The sequence below is a fragment of the Physeter macrocephalus genome, chromosome 7 (assembly GCF_002837175.3).
Source record: "Physeter macrocephalus isolate SW-GA chromosome 7, ASM283717v5, whole genome shotgun sequence".
NCBI classification, from domain to species: domain Eukaryota; kingdom Metazoa; phylum Chordata; class Mammalia; order Artiodactyla; family Physeteridae; genus Physeter; species Physeter macrocephalus.
In genome coordinates, this window is record NC_041220.1 from 74,617,827 (window position 1) to 74,644,004 (window position 26,178).

General features: G+C 36.6%; 1 protein-coding gene across 8 annotated transcripts in view; it reads right to left on the reverse strand.

The window, feature by feature from the left end:
• WDFY3 (WD repeat and FYVE domain containing 3) overlaps window positions 1-26,178 on the reverse strand; it is a 275,458-nt gene that overhangs the window by 63,897 nt on the left and 185,383 nt on the right. For 7 of the 8 annotated variants that reach the window (XM_055086060.1, XM_028492001.2, XM_028492003.2 and 4 more), the window contains 10 exons: window positions 25,459-25,611; window positions 21,538-21,611; window positions 21,293-21,454; window positions 19,605-19,699; window positions 16,510-16,630; window positions 16,078-16,295; window positions 11,927-12,162; window positions 10,603-10,737; window positions 8,162-8,341; window positions 6,533-6,766 (listed from right to left, as the gene is read on the reverse strand). In XM_055086060.1, the coding sequence (XP_054942035.1) occupies window positions 6,533-6,766; window positions 8,162-8,341; window positions 10,603-10,737; window positions 11,927-12,162; window positions 16,078-16,295; window positions 16,510-16,630; window positions 19,605-19,699; window positions 21,293-21,454; window positions 21,538-21,611; window positions 25,459-25,611 (1,608 nt within the window). The remainder of the gene's footprint in view (window positions 1-6,532; window positions 6,767-8,161; window positions 8,342-10,602; window positions 10,738-11,926; window positions 12,163-16,077; window positions 16,296-16,509; window positions 16,631-19,604; window positions 19,700-21,292; window positions 21,455-21,537; window positions 21,612-25,458; window positions 25,612-26,178) is intronic. The other variant, XM_028492000.2, reaches the window with a different exon arrangement.

A 26,178-nucleotide genomic window follows, 5' to 3' on the forward strand; every position in this document is an offset into this window, starting at 1 on the left:
ATCAAAAAAATCAATTAAGCACACAATTTTGCTTTGAGCTTCGTAGGGTCAAGAAGGAGAAAAAAAAATATGATTTACAAAGCTTTTAATTATCTACAAAAAAGGAAGCAGACTATATAGTCAGCAAGGATGTTTTCCTAAGATTGTTCTGAGAAGAATGTTCCCTGTGGGTTTTTATAAAGAGGACAATGAACAGCCCTATAGGTTGTACCTTTGATAATGGTTTTATACAGTACAAAGATGATTTTTAAAACTATCTTGAATAAAAGTTTAGGGCACAAAGTTAAACTATAGTTCTCTGATGGCATTTCTTTTGGTAATTAGGGTGGTATGATCCAGGTGCATAACTTTCAAGTCTCTAGCCTGAGAGGTGGCAAAGCACCGGGAACACAGGAATGAAAGGGAGGGAAGATCCTTTTGTCATTCTTCTCAAATGCCAGTCTGTTAGCTGGCTTTGGATAGGAGCTGGATATTGAACGATTCAATAAACTGACATAAAGTTGTTTCTTAAAAAGAGATCTGGATGTTGTAGTTACAAGCAGAGTACGGATGCTTTGCAAGTGAAGTTAAAGAATCTATTTCTTCTCGCACAGACAGGTCCAGGACTATGTTTATGACCATGCCGCAAAAGTGGGCTATAGAACACTGTTCTGCTTTATGCATATAAAGTTAAAATCTGTTCCACTGGGGAAAAACCCACTTCTTTCTATTCTGATTTTCAAAGTGGTGCTGATGAAGATTTTAAAAAAGCAGTTAAAATTGGAATCCTATATTCAGATCAAAGATATTATTCTAAGGATTCAAAAACCAACCAAAGTTGTAATGAACGTTTCTCTGTTTTTCTGACAAAACATATTTATTTTGTTTTAAAATGAAAAACATTGGCCTAGTAACAGTTAAAAGAATATTAGTTCTTAGGAGTTTGGTTTGGCATTAGAATAATTTGGGAAAAAGTGAAGGCCATGACATGTTGTTTATAATCTTCTTCTAGAAAATTTATTTATTGATTATTTTTGGCTGCGTTGGGTCTTCATTGCTGTGTGCGGGCTTTCTCTAGTTATGGTGTGTGGGCTTCTAATTGCAGTGGCTTCTCTTGTTGTGGAGCAAGGGCTCTAGGCGCGCACGCTTCAGTAGTTGTGGCACACAGGCTCAGTAGTTGTGGCTTGTGGACTCTAGAGCGCAGGCTCAGTAGTTGTGGCACACAGGCTCAGTAGTTGTGGCTAGCAGGCTCAGTAGTTGTGGTGCACGGGCTTAGCTGCTCCGCGGCATGTGGGATCTTCCCGGACCAGGGCTCGAACCCGAGTCCCCTGCATTGGCAGACTGATTCTTAACGACTGCACCACCAGGGAAGTCCCTGTTTACAATATTAATACATTTTCCTGTGTAGATGAACAGACTAATACAATGGTCAGCAGAAGAGTTGGGGCCAAGGCCTGCCTATTCCTCATGCTGACAGTACATCAAGACCCCACCCCTGTTAATGGAAGGAAAGAGAGGACCTTCAAGTGGTAAGTGACAGATTGATAGGTCTATGAGGACTACCCTGCAATCAGATCAGAGACCATTTTCAAACAGCTTGAGTGATCAAAATTTACGAAGAAGTAAGGCTCTCCACTCACAGGAGGATTTAAATACCCCTGAGGATGATAATACTCATTCAGGATTATAATCAACTCAATGTGGCTAATGGGATAAGTAATAATGAGTAGCGTTTACAAAATCTTAATTAGACAAAGTTTCGGAGTATGTAAAACAGGGAACATAGAACACAGAGAAGTAGCTTGATCTGTCAACAATATTTATTTTTACTTAATTAGAAAGTATTCTTTTGTATTCTATAAGGATTTAAGGCTGGCTCAGTCACTAACAGGTACATTTAATCCTCTGATTCCTCTCACTGAAGCTGTTTCATGAATGATCATGACCCAGAATGAACGCTGTTATTGGCTCTAACTGCCAAGTTCAAATGTTCTTGCTGAGACTCATAGTAGCCTAACTTTTAACGGACTTAAGACTTTATGAGTGCATGTGTAGTTTTCTTGGGTGTTTTTTTCTTTTTTTTTAAACAATTCACTGGACTACAATTATGTAACTACATAGTGCTTAGTTTTATGTACCTTATCTCATTCTGCACAATATCCTTTTGAAGTAGATACTATCATCTCCACTTTAGAGATAAGGTAATTGAGGCTTTCAGAGGTCAAGTCACTTGGTCAAGTCACAACTAGGTTTCAAACGTCAGTTTCTTTGACGCCAAAGTTCAGCACTTCACCTGCTGTTCCACACTCTTCCAGCCCTACTAAAAATCTCCATACTGAAGTTAACAAATGCACAACAAGAGCAATTCAGCCACAATCTCCCCATCATTTTTTCAGAAAAACCTGGTTGGCCCACCAGACAACCAGGATGAGCTCAGGGCCGGAGGAAGAAAGGGTGAGCCCTATGTTCTGCTCTGCCTGTGAGATGTCTTCCCAGAGAAGACAGTGAAGCCAGTCAACAACACGAGTCTTCAAAGACTCAAAGCATCCTTTCTGAGGCCTGGGAACACCATGCAGAGTCGCCGTGGGCGCGTGTGCTGCCCGAGGCTGAGAGCTCTCTGGCTCTGGCGGGGGAGCCTTTAGTGCTCTGTAACAGGCAAAGCCTTCAAAGAAGAGGGGTTTGTGTTCTGTCCTTCTGACTGCAGTATTCCTCCTGACTGGCTGCTCTTCTCTCAGTTATTTCATAGCACTCTCTTTGCCCACTTTTGCCACTTTTTTTTTGGTTTCTTTTATTGCTCTGCAGCGGGCGCTGCACTCTGATGGGGACGGGGAGGGCTTTTAGAAGATGGCGGGAGCAGAAAACAGCGAACTCCTCAGACTACAAAAAATGGTATCAGACAGGCACACACTCCAAATCAGCCTCCTTCGTTTCATCATATTTCTTTCCTTCAGGTATATACGAGTACTTTTTGATCTGTTCTCAGGTACTTTCCTTCCGTGGCCACGTGCAGCAAATTCATTTGGCCTTTCATGAGATGCCTGGTGGTGACAGCAGAGGACGCTGGTGATTGTATAAGCCACCACAGGCCACTTGATTTTTGAGCAGGTCTTACGTGCCAGGCACTGTGTTATGAATCTTATATGTATTATCTTACTTAATTCTCACAACAGTCCTCAGAGACAGGTTCTAGTTTTATGCTATCTTAAAGATGGGCAAACTGAAAGGGGCGAAGAGAACTGAGCTGGGCCAAGATTACACAGCTATAAGCAGCACATGTTTAATTTCTCAAAATAGTTTTGCTGGGTGATTTATATATATATAACTCGCACAACAATCAATGAGCAGGGGAGACAGTATATAATATCATTCTCTAGAGGATGAATTTAGCTCAGTGAGATTAAAATGTTTACATAATAAACCACAGGGCCAGAATTCAAACCAGGTCCTTCTATGACACCACACTGCTTCCCTTGTATTTGGCCTGACTCACCCTCAAGCCAGTCTATATGAATGGGAAGCTTTTATTTTTATAGACTGCTAATAAAGATAACTTCACACATTCTTTTATAGATACAATCAAGTAAGTAGACACTCTTACGATGACATCCCAACAATCGTAAGACTGAAAAATGGCCTGGCTTGAGCATATCAGCCCGAAAATCAGTTGGTTCAAACACCTTCCTTCACGTAGGTAAATATATAGTTCTTCTGTTGACTTTATTCAGAGACAAACTTCATAATTGTAATATTCAGAATCATATGCTTGTAATTTATTATTTTACACCATAGGAAGACATGGAGTGCAACAGCATTTCCACTAAATATTTTTTGTATGTGTATTCTGTGTTTGTGTATTAGATTTGAAGTTCCTCAAAGCACTGATTTTTAAAAGCAAATTTATCTCTCTCTTATTAGATGGTATCACATCTTCCTGTTTGGGAACTGCCAGGGATGTAGTTATAGTTAAATAATTCAAAAAAACTTAAAGAACACACCAAGGCACTGAGCTAACTTTGTGAGAGACAAAAGGACACATGAAAGTTGGTCCCTAACTTTAAAGAGTCGATAATCTATTTGGGAAATTCAATCTTGACACTCCCTGGTTCTTCCTAAAATACCACGCTACCACCCCTGACTCCCTAATGCAATAAGATACAATTCCACTTCAGGGCAAATTAGTGTCCACAATAATGAGAATGTTATCTCAAGGTTAATACATGTCATATCAACTTTCCTTACTGAAAAATACAGAAAACCAAAATAAAAGACAATTATACAATCTACCCATTGCTAGTTAATTAGCTATTAGGATTCCTACACGACTGTTATTACTGAATACATACACTTACCCCATTTCCTCTACATATGTGTATTTTATTTTTTGGCTCAGTTATGCTTTCTTACACAAATCTATTCTTAACTTTATCCTGGTATTTTCTGAAAACCATTTTATTTTGCATAGAATACTTCAAATTCTTACCCCATGCGCTAAAATACTAGCGCCATCTCTCTTCTTAAAGTTTCCAAAGAGGACAAGCTCCACCAGGCAGGCTTTTAAATTCTACCAGATGAATTCTTGATGAAATCAATTATTTTTCTGCCAATATTAAAACACTGTGGTCCCGGTTAACATGCTTTGCATAGGACCTTTCCCGGTGGCGCAGTGGTTAAGAATCCGCCTGCCGATGCAGGGGACACGGGTTCGAGCCCTGGTCCGGGAAGACCCCACATGCCGCGAAGCAGCTAAGCCTGTGCGCCACAACTACTGAGCCTGCGCTCTAAAGCCCGCGAACCACAACTACTGAGCCCGAGTGCTGCAACTACTGAAGCCCACGCACCTAGAGCCCCTGCTCTGCAGCAAGAGAAGCCACCGCAATGAGAAGCCCGCTCACCACAACGAAGAGTAGCCCCCACTCGCCGCAACTAGAGAAAGCCCGCAACTAGAGAAAGCCTGCGTGCCGCAACGAAGACCCAACGCAGCCAAAAAATAAATAAATAAATAAGTAATAATTTAAAAATGCTTTAAAATGCTTAGCGTGACTGGTACCTAAATTACACTGATTTCTTTTAATTGACCAAACTGAGATATTTTCACATGAATAAGATAAAACATTTGCTGGGATTTTAAGGTTTCAAATAAAAAGTTAACTGTTTTCGCCACTAGAGGGAGCAGAGAAAGTGCAGGTTCAGTTGTCAAACTGCTGAGGGCAGCACGTGGGAAGCTCCTCACAGAGAGCAGCAGTTAGTCTTTTACACTGATTGAATCTTTCATAAAACATTATTTTCAGAGCTCTGGCATGTACTGCTTGACCCTATTTATATGAATTGGCCAAAAGAATGAATGTATAGGCAACTAATTATATATTAGATCCCCTTCAATGATCTTTTATTTTTTCTTGAGATTCTTCTAGGTGAACATTTGGTTTTCAGGGATGGTCAGTTTTTAAAGCCAGCAGTGTGACCACTTTAGGGTTTGTTGTCTGATGCATCAGCTAGTTCTTATCACTTATCAGGAGAATTAGCAAGTGCAATGGACTAAATGTTTGTGTCCCCCCGCAAAATTCATAAATTAAGCCCTAACCCTCAATGTGATGATATTAGAGAGGTGGAGCTTTCTGGAGGTAATTAGGTTTAGATGAGGTCATGGGGAGTCCACATGAGGGGATTCATGCCCTTGTAAGAAGAGGAATAACCACCTGAGCTCTTTCTCTGCCATGTGAGAGCAAGGCAGCCATCTGCAAGCCAGGACGAGGGCCCTCACCACAACCTGACCAAGCTGGCATCCTGACGTCAGACTTCTCAGTCTCCAGAACTGTGAGAAATGACTGTCTGCTACTGAAGCCACCCAGTCTATGGTATTTTGTTATAGGAGCCTGAGCTCAGATACCAAGCAACCTACAAGTTTGCTGCCTTGGGGAAAATTCAGTAAGTGCATATTGAGCATCTATTATATGCAATGCACCACGCCTTAAGCCCCACAGGACACTAAGAGCAATAATACCAGAAGTGATAAATAAGAGGGACTGAAGTAGGGAGTTATAAGCTAAGGAGACAATGCTGCTGTAAATGACTAGGGAAGGAGCTGGAACACTAAGGTCCATGGGCCAAATTCAGCCTATAGCTGTTACTGTACATAAAGTTGTACTGGAACACGGCCACGCTCACTCGTTTATGTATCGTCTGTGGCTGCTTTCTCATTGCAATGGCAGAGTGAAGTAGTTGTGAGAGACTGTACAGCCCACAAAGCTGAAAATATTTACTATTTGGCCCTTTACAGAAAAAGTTTGTCAATTCCTGGTCTATCCAGGGGAAGGGTGATAAAGGACTAAATTAAGGACATGCCAAGAGGAACAGAAAGAAGAGAAACAAATCGATAAGGTGTATATTAGCACATTTGTGATAAAAAATTCCCATAGCCCATGATATGTTCTGCCTTTACAACCCAAAAGAATTAGAAATCTGAAAGGTATGCGGCATAAAACTTGCTTGGTTATTAACGCTCTCATTATAAAAACAATTTGAAAGAGATGTAAATGCATTTCTTTGTCTTTACCTCCAACAAAAGATCAATTAGTGGAGTCTGCTTGCTGGCAGGGGTAAGACAGAGGTTGTCTATTATTAAGACCCGCATGAAGTCAAAAACGAACTTTTTAGCTGGGTGATTGGTCAGGTATGTCTTGACGCCCACGTTGCAGTACTCTGATTGGCTTCTGTTCATCCCTGTGTCTGCTGCAAAGGCTTTAAACTCTTCCGCTGGAGATCCAACTTCATCATCGAGATCAGTCACCTAATAAAATCAAGTGGAAATATATCCTAGTCACATTCGATTTCATCTGATATTTTTACTTCCACCAAATTGTAGCAGCAACAGTATTTTTGTTCAGTGTTTACCTTCTATTAAGCTATTCAGTGCATTACATCGTTCACTTTACTTTACTTATTTTCTCTTTTCAGGGGGTGGTAATCGGGCACCATATGTCACAATTACTCAACAAATGCTCTTTCTAATATTAAGCTACTCACTGCCCACTAACCATATAACTGCTTTATGTTGAATTTTATCTCTACTGTGGATAACTGAACTTGAAATAAATGAAATAATAAAATGAGAATGACTGTATTTGCTTATTTAAAACATACCTACTGAGAAGTCAAGTGTTATAGACTTTCAGATAAAGATCTGGCATAATGATTGCACCCAAGGGATGACCCATTTTTGTAGGTAAAAAAAAAACAAAACCAAATAAGTAAACAATACAAAACAACAACAAAACTAGTACCAAGTTTGAGCCAACAGAAAATGAAAGAAGGATTAGAGGACAGATTACAAGATGCAGACAAGGAAAAAACATCGAAATATTACTAAAATCCTTTTTTTTACCAAAAATGTGGACTCTAAAATTATAAACAAGCCATGGTGTTAAGGTCACGTGCTATACTTGCCTTTCTCCTAAAAACTGTCACAATTTTAGAACGAGTATTTCACCATTATACGTGAAGAAAAATTAGTATGAAGAAGATACCTTATTCTAGGATCTCGAGTAAGTGGTAGAAGAAGTAAGACAAAACATCATGAAATTCTGAAGTTCTATGGAAGAATAACTGTCTTTTGGGTTCGTTTTAAAGGACAAAAGAAGTATTTATACTACATATGATTATAGTCTAATAACTTTCTCTTAATTTAGTGCAAAATATGAAAAATAACAGTTGAACAAAACAGAAAAAGTTGAACAGAAAGGACAAACATACATGTCATTTCTTATAAAGACAATCAATCCTGTAATTAATTTGTAAAGACTAAATCCAGGAGATGCCTACTTCCTGAGACAAATGAAGTGGATATAAATTTGGTCTGACTAGAGTTCTGTAACCTGATTTCACAACTATACAGCTATCGTTAAATATAAGAAGAAATGGATCAACAACTACACGAAGAGGGAATTCACTAATGAGGGACTCACAAGCATATGGTGAATGAAAACAGGAAGCAGAATTCACTGTTATTTCAGGCGAAAGCAGAAGGAGAGTGTGGGGAGTCCGATACCAGTTAATGATGTAAGAAATGAAGCAGAAAGTTATGAAACTGTAACTTGGTGAGAAGCTTAAAAGATTGGCCAAAAAAATCTGCTAACCATTGGAGCAGACTAACTCCAGTTTTGATATTTTCCTCCCCCTTTCCTACCATCTCTGAGTAAGGGCGAATGTTGAAGGGGAAGACCGTGGCTGCTAATGCACACAGGAAGTCGGGGCTCATCCACATGGAGGCCAGGTCTGGGACGTTGTGATACAAGTATCTAAAGAACTGCATCAGGGTCACAGGATATTCCCGGAGCCAAGATCCCTCTTCTTCTGACTGCCAAGGCTGTCATGGGGACAGGAGAGGAAATAACATGTTAGAAAAACTGACGCTACTCTTCTAAAACCGGATAAATTGATGGTCCAGAAATCTTGTAAACCACACACAGGAGCAAACACACAGGCCGACAAGTCTAGAAATAAGCTAAAACAAAGGTGATACCCCTAGAAACTGACAGGATGTTTTCCTATTGAGTACTCACAGCTCAGTAACTGGAGTCAATGGTTTTGATTATTCACCGTTATCAACGTGAGTATGGCTGGAGCCAGTAGTGGCTCTATTCCCATCCAAGTTGCCCCATCCTCCATCACGCCAGAGAGTTAGGATTTAGATAAAAATGGGGAAGTTACTTGACCTTTCTGAGCCTCATACTGTCATATAAAAAATGAGAACAGTGCTCTTAACCATTACGCAACTGTGATATTGTGATTTACAATAAGAAATCTATATTTAGTCTTTGTCCCATTTCAGGCACAGAGATCCTAAAACCCTTGGCACTTCCTAAGTGATAAAAGAGCCATAAATGTGTCTTTTTGTTAATCATAACAAGCCGCTTTCTACCACACTTGAGTTTATGTTGATGGGCTGTCTTGCCAGAGGAACCACCCATGGGACTAGAGGGCTGGAAGTTAACCGAACCTGCTCCCCACAGCCCCCAGGGACGAAGAGGGGCTGGAGACCAGGTGCAATCACCAGTGACCAATGATTTAATTAATCATGCCTGTGTAATGAAGGTGCCATAAAAATAAAAAACACGGGGTTCAGAAAGCTTCTGGACTGATGAACACGTGGAGGTGCTGGGAGAGTAGCAGGACGGAGAGGGTGTGGAGGCTCCGTGTCCCTTCCCACCTTGCCCTATGCATCTCTTCCATGTGGCTGTTCCTGAGATACGTCCTTTTATAATAAACTGGTAATCTAGGAAGTAAAATGTTTTCCTCAGTCATGGGAACCTGCAATTTAAAACTGGTGAGTCAGAAACACAGGTAACAACCTGGACTTGTGACTGGCATTTGAAGTGGTGCAGGGTTGATGGGGGGGAGGGGTATCTTGTGGGACTGAGCCCTTAACCTGTGGTACCCGATGCTACCTCCCAGTAGATAGTGTCAGAACTGAATTGAACTGTCAAACACCCAGCTAGTGTGGCGAAACCTTCCACATACTTGGTGACCAGAAGTGTCAGAAGTAAAGTAGCGTTGTAGTAGAATACTGAATAAAGTAGACACATACGAGTTGTTTTTCCTTAAAAGCCTTACAACAATAACAGTGATGATGATGATAAAAGAGTAACACACAAAAAAGTATTTCAACAATGCTTATCTTCTGATACTTGCCCACAGAGCGGCTTCTTTTTCAGCTTAGATTTTTATAATTGTTTATGAATAAAAACCAAAACAAGAATCCCAAAGCATTCTAAATTAACACATTTAATAGTAACGTTCTTTTCTTAGATGGCATAAGAATAGTTTTGACTAAAATCAGATTTGTCAGGTACTTGTAATCCAAAGAGTCTAGTTAATAATTCCTCTTACAATGTGATCCTAAATCGTGTAAACAAATTAAATCATTATTCACGGTATTCCTGTAAGAAAGGTAGGAACATACATTTTGTCATTTACTCTTTCTATTTTTCATATCTAAGTTAGAAATAATTAGAATAGAAAACATAAAAATACAAAATAAAACGCAATGATAACATTTTAAACCTCTAAATGAGAGTGATTTTAAAAGTAAAAACAAATACAAAATAAAACGCAATGATAACATTTTAAACCTCTAAATGAGAGTGATTTTAAAAGTTCAAACAACATATTGCAATGACATGCAGTACAATATATATTCGTTATATACACTTATACATTGAAATATGTATTTTATAGCGCTAACAGCATCAGTTAACACTTATGAAGTGCTTACTCTACACCAGGCACTCTTGTAAGTGCTTTGTGTATATACTAACTCATACATCCTCACAACAGTCCTAAGAGATAAATTCTATTATCACCAGCATTTTATACATAAGGAAACTGATGCACATGAGGTTAGTATGTCTGAAGTACCAGAGTTGGGATTTTGAACCCAGCTCCCGAGCTCAGGATCTTAACAACTGCATGGTCTTTCCTTACACTAAAGATAACAAAACACAGAGGCTGAGGTTCCAGAGGCCACGTAGTAAATAAAGAGTTATGACAGCAAAGGATTCTTCTATTTTAAAAAATATCACAGGCAGGAGGAACTACCGACAGGTATCAGTATCTCAGGGAACTTACTGAATTCAGCATGCTGCGGAGCATCCCCAATAATAAAAAAGCAGCTTCTGTGCATACGTTATGGATAGAAGAGACCACAGTTCCACTGGAGGCAGGCACTCCAAAGATAAATGTCCAAATGGAATCTAAATCAAACTGCAGAGGTGAAAGTGAAATTAGCCATTGCCAATTTTTTTCAGTAGAGACCCTCAAAAGTTCTAATATTCTAAAATTTCTTTGAAATTAATTAGTTTTTTCCAAAGTGAGCAATGACAAAGAGATAGAGTCCTAGCACTCCTCCCTCCTATATTTTAAACCTCATTTTTACATTTACAAGACAAAGTGAATATTATGTATCATCCTGTCTTAGGTATCTATGTTAAAAGCATCATTTTCTTTTGTTTTTTCCTAAGGAAAACAAACAAAAATAAAATACTTGCTAATTAGCTAGGCGATGAAATTAAAGAACTGATGGTTTTAAGCAGGATCTTTTTAAAAAGCACATTGAACTTACTCTTTCCCCCACTCTCAGCAATGTTCTAATTCACTTTTAGGTTACATACAGATGAAGATTTGATGAAATAAAAATCAGTTTGAGGAGATTTATTAATAGTAGGTTTATATAACACTTTATGACTATGGTGTCATGCTTATTTTGAAAATTACATAACCAACCAAACTCTGCTAAGCATGAATCTGTACTGTGACTTAATGTAAGGGTACAGACTCAGCGTTTTCATTTAAAAGGTTCTGTCAATGACTAGAGTTGATTTGAATAGCATTTTGGCATTATTATGGAAGTATAACTGAGTTTAAAACTAAATTCCTATGTCTTTGCAGTGCCACAAACATGAACTATATAGAGATAGCCATGATAGTCTCAGATTAGAAATCAGGTAAAGCCTTACTGTTTTCCTAATGTGGACATTATCTATCATTAAGAATTTAAAACCATTTTTCTAATCAGACTTGTACTAAGAATCCTTTCATACTCACCCAATTTATGGTATGTACACTACTCCATTTTTAATTCTACAGAAATTATATTTCTAGATAAAATCATGTTACTCAAAAGAATTCTTTTGATCACCATTAAAATATCATCCAAAGTCTTCACGCATATATAATCATATAGAGTAACCATAAAGAGAAAAAGACCAAATAGGTACAAAGGACTTCTTTTTGGGAAAATTTTCTATGGTACTTTCCGATTTTTATGTTCCAAATCAAATCCCAAACGTGAGAAAGGGATGGAACCAGTTGATTTTAATGTGATTAACCCATCACCCTGCAGTGACTTTCTGACAAATGTAATTACACTTACACCCTACTAGATAATTCCTACCTGGCAACCCTGCTTACATCGGCTGCTGATGACAGGCACACTGACCTGCAGGTTCTCAGGCAGCTCACTAACTGGCTGCTGCAGAAACAATGCCATGAGGAGAAAATAGAGGGCAGGGACATTAGTGTGTTTAGGAAGGAATGACTGAAGAACTGGAAAACCAGGAAAATGACAAGCATCCCGGTTAATCTCCCTGACAGTCGATCTCCCACCAGCACTCCTGCCCACGTTGAATCCTAAGAGAAGAGGAAATAACGATAAGGACAAAATTAATAATCGATTACCATGCTACATTAACACAGAAAGGAGTAATTCAGCATATGTGACATTTCCATCCAGAACATTCACATTAATATAAGTAATTAATTACTCAACTGTTGAATTAATCTTTCAGTCAAAAGTTTTACTTTACTATCTCTTTGACTTTGGCAAGCCTGTCTATTAGGATACAGGTCTCAAAACATAGCTGAGGCAGTCAGATACAAGAGGTAGTATAAATTCTACTCGTTAAAAGAATGACCTCCAAAGAGCTCTAACATTTCCCTAAGAAGAAAGTAATATTCAAAACAGCCAGAATTTAGGATGCTACAAAAAAATGTAACTTAAAAATACACCAAAATATAGTTAATATATTTCATTTGTCCTGAAAATCATGATAAACTAATAACCTTAAATGATCTATGAATCAAGAGACAAGACAAAATGAATACGCAAAATAATCTTGCCTCACAACATGATCTGTAACTCTGCTGGAAAGCTGTCTGGCAGTGGGATAGCAAGTCTGAACCCACTGTCACTGTGGTTATCTGAACATCCTAAGTCCGTTCTAGAACCACAGCTCTACCAGGAGATGATCACTGCTTATTAATGTGGCTTACAGCACCAGCCTTTCTATCAATCCCGTTTCCTCCATTATATAACTAACTTTGGGAAACAACTCAAACATCTAGTTCTTTTGCCACCCCAAACCTAGTACAGTGCTCAGTACAGAAGAAATGTTGGCTAGAGATTCAATGGAAAACTTCTGCAAACAGCAAGATGAAAGACTGACTTTTACTCTGAAACAATTTTTATTTCAAATGAATATTCACATTTTTTTCCAAGTTCTTTTTTCTAAGATGAAGTAAGCACATACTTGTTACTACTTAAAATAATGAAAGAGAAATTTGTATCTAGGTAGCTTTTTAAATAGTTCATGCAAATCAATTGCTCAGTGTGATATGAATTAATCTTCTAAAGCATGCTCTTATAATTAACAAAAAATTGGACAGCAAATTACCAACCTCTTTCATGTATCATCTCATTTCTTAGACAATGAGCATGTGAGTAAGAAACTGCTATTATCCTTTTTTTTTTTTTTTCGTGGTACGCAGGCCTCTCACTGCTGTGGCCTCTCCCGTTGCGGAGCACAGGCTCCGGATGCGCAGGCTCAGCGGCCATGGCTCACGGGCCCAGCCGCTCCGCGGCATGTGGGATCTTCCCGGACCGGGGCACGAACCCGTGTCCCCTGCATCGGCAGGCGGACTCGCAACCACTGCGCCACCAGGGAAGCCCTATTATACTTTTTATAATGTAGAAAATATGCGATTTGTTCAAAGTCATAAAGTTAATGAGTGGTGGCACTAGGACCTGGAGCCTGTAAAGCTACACTGTCTCCGCTGGCCTTCTCAATGGCATTGCCACATTTCTGAAAAACTGGCTGCATTAGGATGCTGCGTGATTTTTGTTTGTAGTAAATTCTAAATGAAATCATGAATATAAAAAAGTCTGAGCCTTCAGAAATCAGAAAACATAAAGTGGCATTTTATACATTAAGTAGGAAAATAAATTTTGATCAAACTATATATCCTAAATGAAAACCAATACTAGCATTTATTTTCCTTTCCAAATTTTCACACTCTATTTCCACCCCATAATTGATCTTAAGGAATATCTAATATGTTATTAGCAATTAAGCATTAATTTAGATTCAAGTTACAGCTACATGGAAGTTATTTTTATAAAGAAAAATCTGACAAAAAACTAAGAAATATGAATACAACATTCAAAAACTTTAGGTTGTTCATCAGATCAAAGAGAAATAGAATCAAATGAGATGATATATCTATATATATGTAGCTATAGATATACATCCGTATATATACACAAGTATGTATGTAACAGATAGATATTCAGGGAAAATTATGTTAAATTGAATCAAATTTAAATTAAAAACCTAGATTTCTCTTTTAGAACCAAAGCAGCATATGCAATGTACAAGTAGGTATCAATGAAGCACAAATAAATTCTAAGACATGAAGTCAGGTAGGTCAGATAAATTAAAAGCACCTTTTCCTGATATTACTGAAGTGATGTAGGACAGAAAAAAGGACAGAACTGACCATCAGAAGACAGATACTCAGACATATTACTGTCTGATGCAGGAACCTTATGTATTTAACAGTATTATTTTCCTAATTAGAGAGAAATTAATTCTTAATGTATACTCATTAGGTTTATTTCCTATAATATATAACTTATACACCATAAAATACATACACCCGTGTCTGGAATCCTAAAGGCAAGTGAGATGACGTATGTTAAATAATTTTGCAAACTGCAAAGTCCTAGGTGACACTCGAATTATTTTGGCCTTCAGTGAGAAGCAGTGCTGTCAATTAGCATTTAAAACTCTTACATTCTCCGAACTCACACTGAATTGTGCCTTTCACTGTTTATTCTCTTAGTAGCTACTAGCTACTATTAAGGTCAAAAAGCTAAATTTCTTGCTATGAAACTGTTTATGACACTTGTTGGCTCTATCTTTCTCCCAGAGTCAATGCAAAACAGCAATCTATTTTTCAGATTATAAAAGTCTCTATAATGATAATAATTTAAAATGCATATTTTAAAGCAGACAATTTTCTTGAGAAATCATTTCACAGTGAATTTCTTTCTTCATCACAACGTTCCTTGAGACGTTTTTCACATGTGAAATAACAATAAAACAATCCTATGGTGTAAGCTCTATCTTCCTACCATTTGCTTTAACATTTGACAAAGTAGTGCAGGCTGCACCTAGGCATTGATACTTGAACATTTTTTTTTTAACAGATAAATTACATATTAAATTCTGATCCCTAATTTTTCCACCTGACAGCGTAAATAGTTATTCTTTTTTTTTTTTTTTTTTTGCGTTACACGGGCCTCTCACTGTTGTGGCCTCTCCCGTTGCGGAGCACAGGCTCCGGACGCGCAGGCTCAGCGGAACCCGTGTCCCCTGCATCGGCAGGCGGACTCTCAACCACTGCGCCACCAGGGAAGCCCTAAATAGTTATTCTTAATGCTTATTGCAGAATACAATTATATATGATTTTAAACTGTAATGTTATAAAGACAAATATATTTTTAAAATACTTTAAGAACTGAATGACTATAATTTTCAATAAAAACATTATCTTAAATATATATTTTCCAAAATAAGATCATTAATATGAACAGAAATATATACCAGTTCAAATAAATCTAACACAGGAAACTGTAATTTTCTAATATTGTTTAAATGCTCAGTTCTGTGTTGAAAACAGCATAGAACCAGTGAGCAGAGAATAAGGAGCTTTGGCTGAAACTTCAATGAGCTTAAATCTTTGTGTGGCAATATAACATAACTATTAAAAGCATGGGTTTTGGATTGAGCGACCTGGATTCAGGTTTTGCCACTTCTTACCTGACAAGCGACTTCACCCCATGCCTTGACTTTCTCATCTGTAAAATGGGTATTTATATATCACAGTGTTACTGTGAAAATGAAATAAGTTATTGTGAAACTGAAAAGTGTTTGTAACTGGTACAGAATAAACACTCAAAATATTATTATTAATTCAGTTCTGATAATTTACAAATTATTTATAGATCAGAAAGGGGACTATACAACAAAAAGAAATCATAAGAAATTTACTTGAGTTTTCACATCTTAATATCCTGTCTCTGACTTCAGTTTGATTTGCAATTAAAAAAGCCAAATTTGAAACTTTTTATGCTTTTTACTCTATCATTCATTAAAATTCATGACTCAATGGTTGTTAGACAAACTGAAGAGTATAAGCTTACATAAGATTTAAAAGCAAAACACAACAGCTTATTTCAAAGCAGCCGACTGTAAAGTCCCATACCTAATACAGTCCCGATCTTATTGGTTAAGACAGAATCTGTCTGTTCCAGCCACCCTCCACCACTGAGTCCTTCCTTGAACTTGATGAGAATAGACTGATTACTCAGTAGGACGACAAGAATCCTCATGGCTGCCGTAACTGTGGTGGAATGCAAGTGTTCTTCCATAAACATCATAATCCAGTCAAAACCCAGCGTCCTGACCAGCTCTTCGCAAGCTCTATTCAAAGATAGACGGATTAAACAAAACAAACATTAAAGGATTATGATTTCAAATAAAAAAAAATAAGACGAGTTTCATTCTTGAGATACGATAAATATCAGGGTGTAAAAAAAAAATCTATTAAAAGTCAGTGGCAAATCTTTCTTTTGTCTACCATGAATTAACTAGTAGTAGCAACTATTACCATCAATGCTCAAAAGATTTTACTTACTGCAAATTAATGCTTGTCTTTTCTTTAGATGTATAAACCAGTTTTAGTAAGATATCTAGAAGTCTGTTCCTCAAAAGTATAAGATTGGCAGATACAAGACCTCCAAACTCTTCTTCAGTTCCTACAATGAAAATAAATACATTAAATTGCCCTAGCTGATAAACTGGGAAAAAATATTCAACACTGTTCTAGGAAAACTCACTGAAACACATCTTTCAGAAAACATTTTCTCTAGGAGTACTTTCCACTCAAGTGAACAAGAAAAAGGGTCCAACATTTCTCTTTAGAATCCTGAAAACTGTTCATTTACTTAAGACATTATCTAAACGAGTGATAATAAAGACTGTGAACCCTTTTTTACATTAATATTCCCTTCTCCTACCAACAGGGGTAAAGTAATCAAACGAGGATCACACGAACAAAAATAACAATGCAAACCCTTAATTTCTAGTCTTTTTGAAGGACTTAAATGGTTAAAATTTCCAGATTTAAAAATGAAAAGAGGAAGCATAAATTATTCAATAATTATAATACATAAAGTAAAGTGAGAATTAAATAGCACAGACAAGAGGGAAAGGCACACAAATGCACAGGAGAACTTGGGGAAGAAAGGAAGACAGAAAGCTTACGGTTCTCAATGGAGAGTACTGGAAGCACAAGGGACTGGGATCAATGGCCTAGTGTTGCAGGCCCAGCTCTGCCACTAAGAGCTCGGGGTTAATAAGTCACAATCCACATGCTTTCTTTCCTTTATTCTATAACTGAAGCTCAGGCTAAAGTTTAATGACCATGGTTATATGCTTTTACTTGTTTGGGCAAGGGACTATTTTTACTTTTAAATAGTATCTTTTAAAATGCTAACTTAGTGCCTTAATCATTGGGAAGGGTGCTTTAAGCTTACCAAGGGGAACTCAAGATTCCCTCCCCAGCTAACAGGCATAGATAGGACTGGTAATTTACAAATTGCCTTGTTGACAAATGGAATGGACAACCTAAATTGACAAACGGATTACTTCCTTTCAATAAAGTTACAATCCACATAGAAATTAAGAATTCTCCTTAGTTTTTATGCCTATTTTTTTCGCTGTCAGTTATGTCCCACTAATTTTCAAATACAGTTTAAAACAATTAACTCTGAAAGAAATTTCCAGGTTAACTTCTTTCCACTGGAACTGATGCTTTACTCCACATTGCACTGTCCTTTCATGCAATTTATTTTATTTTGCATTAATTATTATATCACCATTCAGCATTATTCAAGCCATTTTTTCAGCAGGTGTATCCTGAATACTATGTAAGCTACATGAAAGAAAAAACTGTGGTTTTAATTTTTTGGAACATCCTGTTATACTTAAGACAGTCCAGTCCACACAATTAAACAATCAAGGTCATATACTAACAAGACCAGCAATGTACTTCTGACTTTCTCGATTCTTTCAAATGGCAATAAATTGATGAGGAAAAGACTAGTCTAATCAACTTGGCAGATCAAGAGAAAATTTTCCTAATTTATACATCCACTGTGCTCTGTCAAAAAAAGTTTACAGCACTAGTTGTAGTTATTGAATTCAATGGCCAGCAAGAAATATGGAGACTAGAGAAATATTTTTCCCATATCTTTTTTTTTTATACTTGAAATAAACATGTTATACAGTTCCAAAGATTTTAAAAGGACTTTCCTATTTATTTTTTTTTGGCCGCATGGCACGACATGTAGGATCTTAGCTCACCAACCAGGGATCGAACCCTACCCCCCTGCAGTGGAAGTGTGGAGACTTAACCACTGGACCACCAGGGAAGTCCCAGGATTTCCCTTTTTAATTCCTATTTACTTGGCTTATATTAATTCAGAACTTAGAAATAATCTTTGTATATGGTAGAATAGTGCAGTGGTTAAAAGCTTAGAGTGTTGGTTTGGACTACCTGAGTTCAAATGCAGTGGTATGATCTCAGGTAAGTTTCTCTTAAACTTCCTGGGTCTCAGTGTCCTCACTTTTTGTAAAACTGTGATAAAAACAGGACCAATCTCATAGGACTGTTGTAAGATTATATAGAGCACTTAACAGTGCCTGGCAAATATTAAGCACTAAATAAGTGTTATCCATTGATTTGATCTATATGCTTCTCATCCACTGTTAATTTGCTTCACCAAAGAAATATCAACATTCTTACAAAAGGTAGGAAGTAAGTGGTTACTGGCCTTATATTCTGCTCTATGATTCGTAGAAGTCAGCCTCTCAAATCTCTGTTTCACCTTTGAAAAACATAATTACACCACTTTCTCTGCTTATTCATGAAGCACCGGAGAGGCTGTGCTCTGACTCATACAGCCAATGTGGAAGAGAACTCCCAGATGGATAGGGTTGTAAGAGTTTTAAAGAAAATCATTTATGTGACATAATTTGGGAATAATGTAACAGGATAATAATGTAAATAATGCTGAACAAATATAAAATATTGTGAATTTAATTACAGGTTAATCTAAAGGTCCTTTTGATGTTTTCCAAGCAAATCTCCTGCTCTAGAATACATAACTGGAAAAATACATTCTAACAAGAGAAAAATATGCTTCAAGGGAGGAAAGTTTTTTTTTTTTTTAAAGTGGTTGTCATGGGCCTAGGAACTACAACTTAAGAAAATTTTATTCTACACTTACATAGAGTGATTCTAGTAAAATGTTCTTTCCCTCAATGACTATTAAATATTTAACAGGGAAATAAAAATAACCTCAATATAGATACAATTCACTTTAGCAAGAATTGATGTTTCTGAAGAGTTTTACATAAATTAAAAAAAAATAATGTTCAAAAATTAATTGGAAGAGTTTATTATTTAAAGGAACATTGCTATAAACCCTGTAAAAATAAGAAAGATTTTATTTTTAAAGTAAATTCACACCCTATTCAATTTGTAGGTAATTCTGTACTTCTGCATATCGTAGAGGCTTGGTCTAAGACAAATACATCTGTGAAAGACCAAAAAAAGTAATGTAAGGAGAAAAGTAATATAACAGTGTCACATATAATTCAGGTCTAACTTGTGTCAGAAGAAAACAGGGTATAGTTATTAGGTTCCAAGCTCCAGAATTGACTCACCAGTGTCAGGCTTCTCTTCATGGTTTATTTCCATAACTACAAATTTCTCACAAACTGCAAAGGTTGGTAAAGTAGAAGAAATAAACTGGCCAAACCTTTAAATACAAGAAAAAAGAGGTTATAGATTTTATTTTTTTCTCTCTCCAAAGCAAACAACAAAACACTAAGAAACAAAAAGCAAAGAAATGGAAACCAAAATAGTACTTCTTATTTTAACTACTCTTTTACAGACCTCACATGATTGTATTTCATTTGCTTCCCCTCGAACTGTTGCAATTAACATTATATATGCTATAATGTTTTAAAATACGTATAGGGAAAAATATACTTCATCAGAAATATGAGTCCTTTAATGCACTTATCTAAATTTCAAAAACCAAATGGTATGATCCAAATTAAAATGTCCTAACATTATCTATATGGATCTACTGTAGCCTAGTAGTTAAGTACTTGGGTTTTGGAAACACAGGTAAGATTAAAATCCTAGCTCTATCAGTTTTTTAATCATGTTACTTGGGGCAAGTAGCTTAACTTCTCTGGGCTTTAATTTCTTAATTTGTAATGTAGAGAAAAATAAAAGCCTTGATAGGTTTCAGTGATAATTTCAGCAAAGTGATCATCATAACACCAGGATAAGACCTAAATAAATATTGTTAATAATAATAACAAGCTCCAAAATAATTTTTAAACTCCACTTTTAAATCTGTCACCAAGTTAAAAAAAATGCTTTCAAGATAACTGTATATAAAATGAGTGATTTATGTGCTACACCAATTAGAGATTAGTTTACTGGGAATACTCTAGCAATAATATGTGATTTCACCTGTGATACCTGAGTAATTATGTGACAAGCAGTGATTAGTCTAATATAAGCAGTTCTCTACTTGGAAAATATCTTAGGTAGTTTTTTTCCTTCCATTTTCAGTCAAGATGAGAATTATCATGTGCCTATTAGAACAGTTCTACATACACTCCATAAATATGTCTTAAGCCATATTTCACATTGGCAGCAAAATAATACTCACATAAAAGGTCTGAATATACAACAATAAAATACCACCATCAGTTTGGGTGATAGAGAACAAATACAAAAGACATGGCATGTCCACTTTGGGTGTACATGTATGTGCATATGTGCTTCTGCATGTACACTTGAGAAGTAGCAAGGCTTGGGGAAGAGGGCTGTGGACCAAGAATTCCTACACTGAACATTTATTTTATTTATTTATTTTTTTTGCGGTACGCAGGCCTCTCACTGTTGTGGCCTCTCCCGTTGCGGAGCGCAGGCTCCAGACGCGCAGGCTCAGCGGCCATGGCTCACAGGCCCAGCCGCTCCGCTGCATGTGGGATCTTCCCAGACCAGAGCACGAACCCGTGTCCCCTGCATCGGCAGGCGGTCTCCCAACCACTGCACCACCAGGGAAGCCCTACACTGAACATTTTTATGTGCAGGACAATCAGCCTCACTGGGATAATTTTAACAACTTTTCTCACCAGAATTCTATTATTCGCTAGTGGCAACAACTGGCTTTGCAAGATACATTCATGTTTTCCATGCCTTACAAATATCTTGAATAGTATTAACTTTACACGTGTTACCTAGGCATAGGAACCAATTATGTTCATCTCAATCATCTTAACCTCGTTGGTACTTTTAGTTAACAAACAAATACAGAAGTTTTCACTACCTGAGCAGATCATTGCTGTTGGGAAAACCTTGCAGTAAGAAGCTCAGAACATTACTAATGGCAGCAATGGTAGGCTGGGATAAAGACATATCTCGAAGAGTCAGTAGTAGCTTTGGGATTAGCTGGAATTCCCTCATTAACTTGGCATTCTTTGAAGCTTCACTATAAGAGAAAGAAGATTTTATACACTGTACTAGTATCTCTTCTATAACTGAACAGCTAACAATTTAGGTATCAAGTAATACCTGGACTCTGTGAGCAATTCAATAAAGTGTTCAAATAAGGAAAGATGAAGTTCATACGGTGCATGGAGCCAGACCTATAATAAAATAAAGAACAGTGGTATATTTAGGGTTAAAAATACCCCAAGTCCCAATCCAATAAGCACAAATGCAGCACATAAAACTTATTTCACTTAGATAATTAATTGAATATAACAACTTTATTAGTTTTTATGTATTGTAGCCCTTTAAAACTGCCTGTATATAGGACTTCTGGTTCTGTTCATAAAGAGATAATTGCTGTGGAAATTACCCTCCTAGAGTAAACAACTAAAAAGGCAAGATCTATAGAAAATTTCTCTGGAATCAATGACTGAATACTATTAGTGAATACTGAATACAATATACTGAATAGAATGAATACGGAATACAAAAACTGAATGACAGGAATCTTGTGTGGGTCCAAAACTAGAAATAACCACTGCATACTGGCACAGCAAACAATTCCTAAAACTCACAAAGGGCTGAAACTACTTTGCACTCCCACCAGCCAGTACAGAGACTTCATAATACATGGGAAGGTTGGATAGAGGTCTCAGAAGTGTAATACCTTAGGAGGGGGGCTAAATTACCACTAAAGATTAATCAAAGTCCACCCTAACAAAGCTTAAAAGCATGCCTCAAAAGAATCAAGATAATTGCAATACTAGAGCAAAGTTTAATACTCTTTAAAAGAATAAAACAAAATTTAGCATTCAACAATGTAAAATTTAGCATCCAATCAAGTTCCCAAGAATGCAAAAAAAAGGGAAAATATGAGCCATAAGTAGCAGAAAAAACCCAATCATTATAAATAGGCCCAGAAATGACAGAGATGATAGAATTATTGAGACCTTTAAAAAGCTATTAAATATGCTCCATAAGCTAAAGAATGTAACAAAAAATATGAAAATGATGAAGAGAGAAACAGAAGATAACCAAGATCCAAAATGAACTTCTACAGATGAGAAATAAAATATTCAAAATGAAAAACATACTGGATGGGACTAACAGAGGATTAGACACTGCAGAAAAAAGTTCGGTAGACTTAAAGACATAACAACAGAAACTATTCAAAATGAAGCATGAGAAAAAAAATACTGAAAATAAATGACTAGACAGAGTATTAGTGACTTGTGGGACAACAGCCAGGAACCTAAGATACGTGTAACTGCAGTCCAAAAAAGGTGTGTGTGAGTGGTGGCGCTGGAGGGGTGTGGGTGTCGACCAGGGAAAACAGCTGAAGAAATGATGGCTAAAATATTTCCCATTTGATAAAAATGACAAACTCACCAACTTAAAAATGTCAACAAACCCCAGGCAGAAGAAACATAAAGACAAGGGAATAACTGACAATTTTAAAGTATGAAAAGAATAAGAATCATCAACTAGAATTCTATTCTATGCAAAAATATCCTTCAAAAAAGAAGGAAAAATACTTATTCAGATGGGACAATTTATCACCAGTAAACCTGCACTACAAGAAATGTTACAGCAAGTTCTTCAGGCAGACATATCATTCCATTACAAGATGGAAATCTGGATCTACACAAAGGAATAAAGAATGCCATAAATACTATTTGCTGCATATACTATGTGGGCGACTATAAAAATTTTTTAATGCCTTTAAAAGATAATCGACTATTTAAAGCAAAAATAATACAAACATTGTGGGGATTATAAACATACAGAAGTAAAATGTATGACAACAATGGCACAAAGGACAGGAAGGGAGAAATGGAAGGGTACCATCGCAAGGTTTTTACACTATAGGTGAAGTGGTATAATGTACTTTGAAGACAGACTGAATTGTTACACACGTATATTGCAAATTCTAGAACAACCATTAAAAAAGAAAATGCTTGGATGCTATTACAATTATTTTACTTATATTGTCAAATAGCTGTTCTAAAAATAGGGTAAATTAAGTATTTATTGACCACTACAGTTTGGGGTTATTAGGAATGCCATATGAAGCCACAAAGGCAGCAGAGTACTATAAAATGAAGCCAAAATTTGTCAAGCAACTAAATTTCTAATGTTTATATATTGAATTTCAGTCAGAAATCTGAAACTAAAGATAATGTGTCAATTACCAGATGTATACAAAGCTAGGCTTATTAAGTAGGTCTCCTTAGTACTCTCATAATCCTCTCTGCATACCTTTATCTCTGTGGTTTCACAAAATTTTTATTATCTATTTGCTTTTCTCTTCTAATGCACTAAATGCCTTGAGGCATGGACTCTATCTTTTATTTTCACATCCTTAGCACCTAATACAGTGCTTGGCTCAAACATATTCATTAAGTATTTTCTAACAGAATGAGAGGTCTGTGTATCAGAACTTTGCGTATCAGGCTGAGAAATGTGTATTTTATTGTGTAGGAAAGAAAAAGCACTGAAAGTTTTTAAATAAGTTATATGATTATATCTTAGAAAGAATGAGGTTAAAAAAATATAGGATAGATTGAGGAAAGGGAGAAAGAACTGATCGTTATTTTAGTAAGAATAGAATTGATTAGGGCTTGGATTAGGATGTGGCAGGAGAAAGAGAAACCACAGACTACATGAAATGTGGAAGCAGAATCTATATGACTTAATATGGGCTGTTTATAAACAGTGAGGAAGGAGGAAGCTGATTTTTTAATTTCAAGCCTCAGTGAATGGGGGAATGGTGGTGCTATTAATACAAACAGAAGTTAAAAGGAAGCACTAACTTGGGGAAGCATGCTAAGTTCGGCGTAGGTGTTGCTGGGATATAAAAATGGAAATGTTGAGGAAGAAGTTAGAAATAAGCCTGGAATTCAGATATCAAGCTAAAGACTTAGGTTTGTGAGTCACCTCTGTAGAAATGAGGCTGTGGGACTGGGTGAGAATCTAAAGGAAAGAAAACAACAAATAAAGGAAAGGATAAAGCAGCAAAGGTGGACACTTTTATACAAAGTAATGAAAATTCTATAACCAGAAAATTATGGGGAAAGTAGTGAGCAAGATATATGAACCAGAAGAGTGATGCCTAAAAGCTAGTAAAAGAACTAGGAGATGCAAGAAGAGGGAAATGGACTGCATCAGATGCTGCTGAGGGCTAGGGGTACCGAGAACTGAGTAGAAGCCATGGATTTTTCTTTAGAAGAGGGCTGCTAATAAGCTTTCAAATAAAGTTTCAGAAAAGCAATTTGGGCACACAGTCTGCTTGTTGGGGATTTAAAATAACTGACAAGATCGAGCTTATAAGAGTTACAAAGAAGAAGAGTGAGGGCCAGACATCACAGCAAACACCAAGTGCTAGGCACCATTCTGGGTGGTAGGGATACAAAGATGAAGAAAGACATGATCTCTGCATTCATAAAGCCTTCAGTCTCACAGGGTGATATTTTATACAGTGATGAGTTTGCAAAGTGCTGTGAACAAGAAATGAAATGGAGAAAGGATATGCAAGATTAAGTGGTGCCTTGAGAGGACAGAGTGGAAGCTGTTATGGTAATAAGACAGTAGAAATAAAAATTTTGCTATTTTGGCGAAAAGAATATTTTCCTATACAGCTACTAGTAACCAAAATTTCAGGTCTAGCTCCTATTTACTGAGGAAAAGTTACTATCAAAATTTTTTGATGAAAATGTTTGCCTCTTGTAATGCCAGTGGCAACAGCAAACTGGCTATAGTTAGGCATATGCATAGCACCATTTCACATCTACACTACTTGTAAAATGGAATATCTTTGAGAAGAAGGCACCCAATCACTACCTTATTTTGTATATTTTACTAATGACATTAACAAGAACATCATAAAATTTTAGAACATAAACACATCTTAGAGACAAAACTGTTCAACAGTTAACTATCAATATACAGAATAAGAAATCAGTTCCTTGATTATATATTACCAGTTAGTGTTTATATACGTACTTCAAAATCACAAAGGAGATCCTGGAAAGCAGTTGAATTTGGAATAATGGAGGTCTCGTGTCCACTGTCAACAGTTCCCACCAAGGAAAAAGTTAGATGGAGAATGTGGCTGTTAAGAAGGGAACGTTTCTTCTTAAGCAGCATTGCCAGCAACTAAAAGAAAGCAATACCAAATGCCTGTTGGTCAATCATCATATATGTACACACACATACAAACACACAAACACACACTGGAGAACCCTGAGTAGAGCAATTCCTGAGACTTCTATGCTGGTTTCTAAATTTTTACTATGACAACGCCAACATCAGAGAAAATCTGAAAAGCAGGGTAATCCCATCATCCTCTTATTAAAATATCCACTTTTACATAAACTCTATTCACACAGAAATATTTAAATTGTTGCCATCATGTGTATACAATTTTCTACTCTTGTTCTCTACATAACATTTTATCCAAAGGATTTTTTTTCTTTTGCAACCTAGTTTCCATAATTATAATTTTAAAAGGTTGAATGATATGTGAGATGGTTATAGTATTATTAGTCATTCTCATACTACTGGAACGTTTAGATTATTCCTATTTTTTCATGATAAACAATGCTGCAATTATCATTTTGAAAGTTTTGCAAAACAAAACATCAAATTAGATAATTAAATCTACAGAAAACACTACAGTAAACAGCCTATCTACTACCAGTGAACTACTGGCTAAAGTTAGAG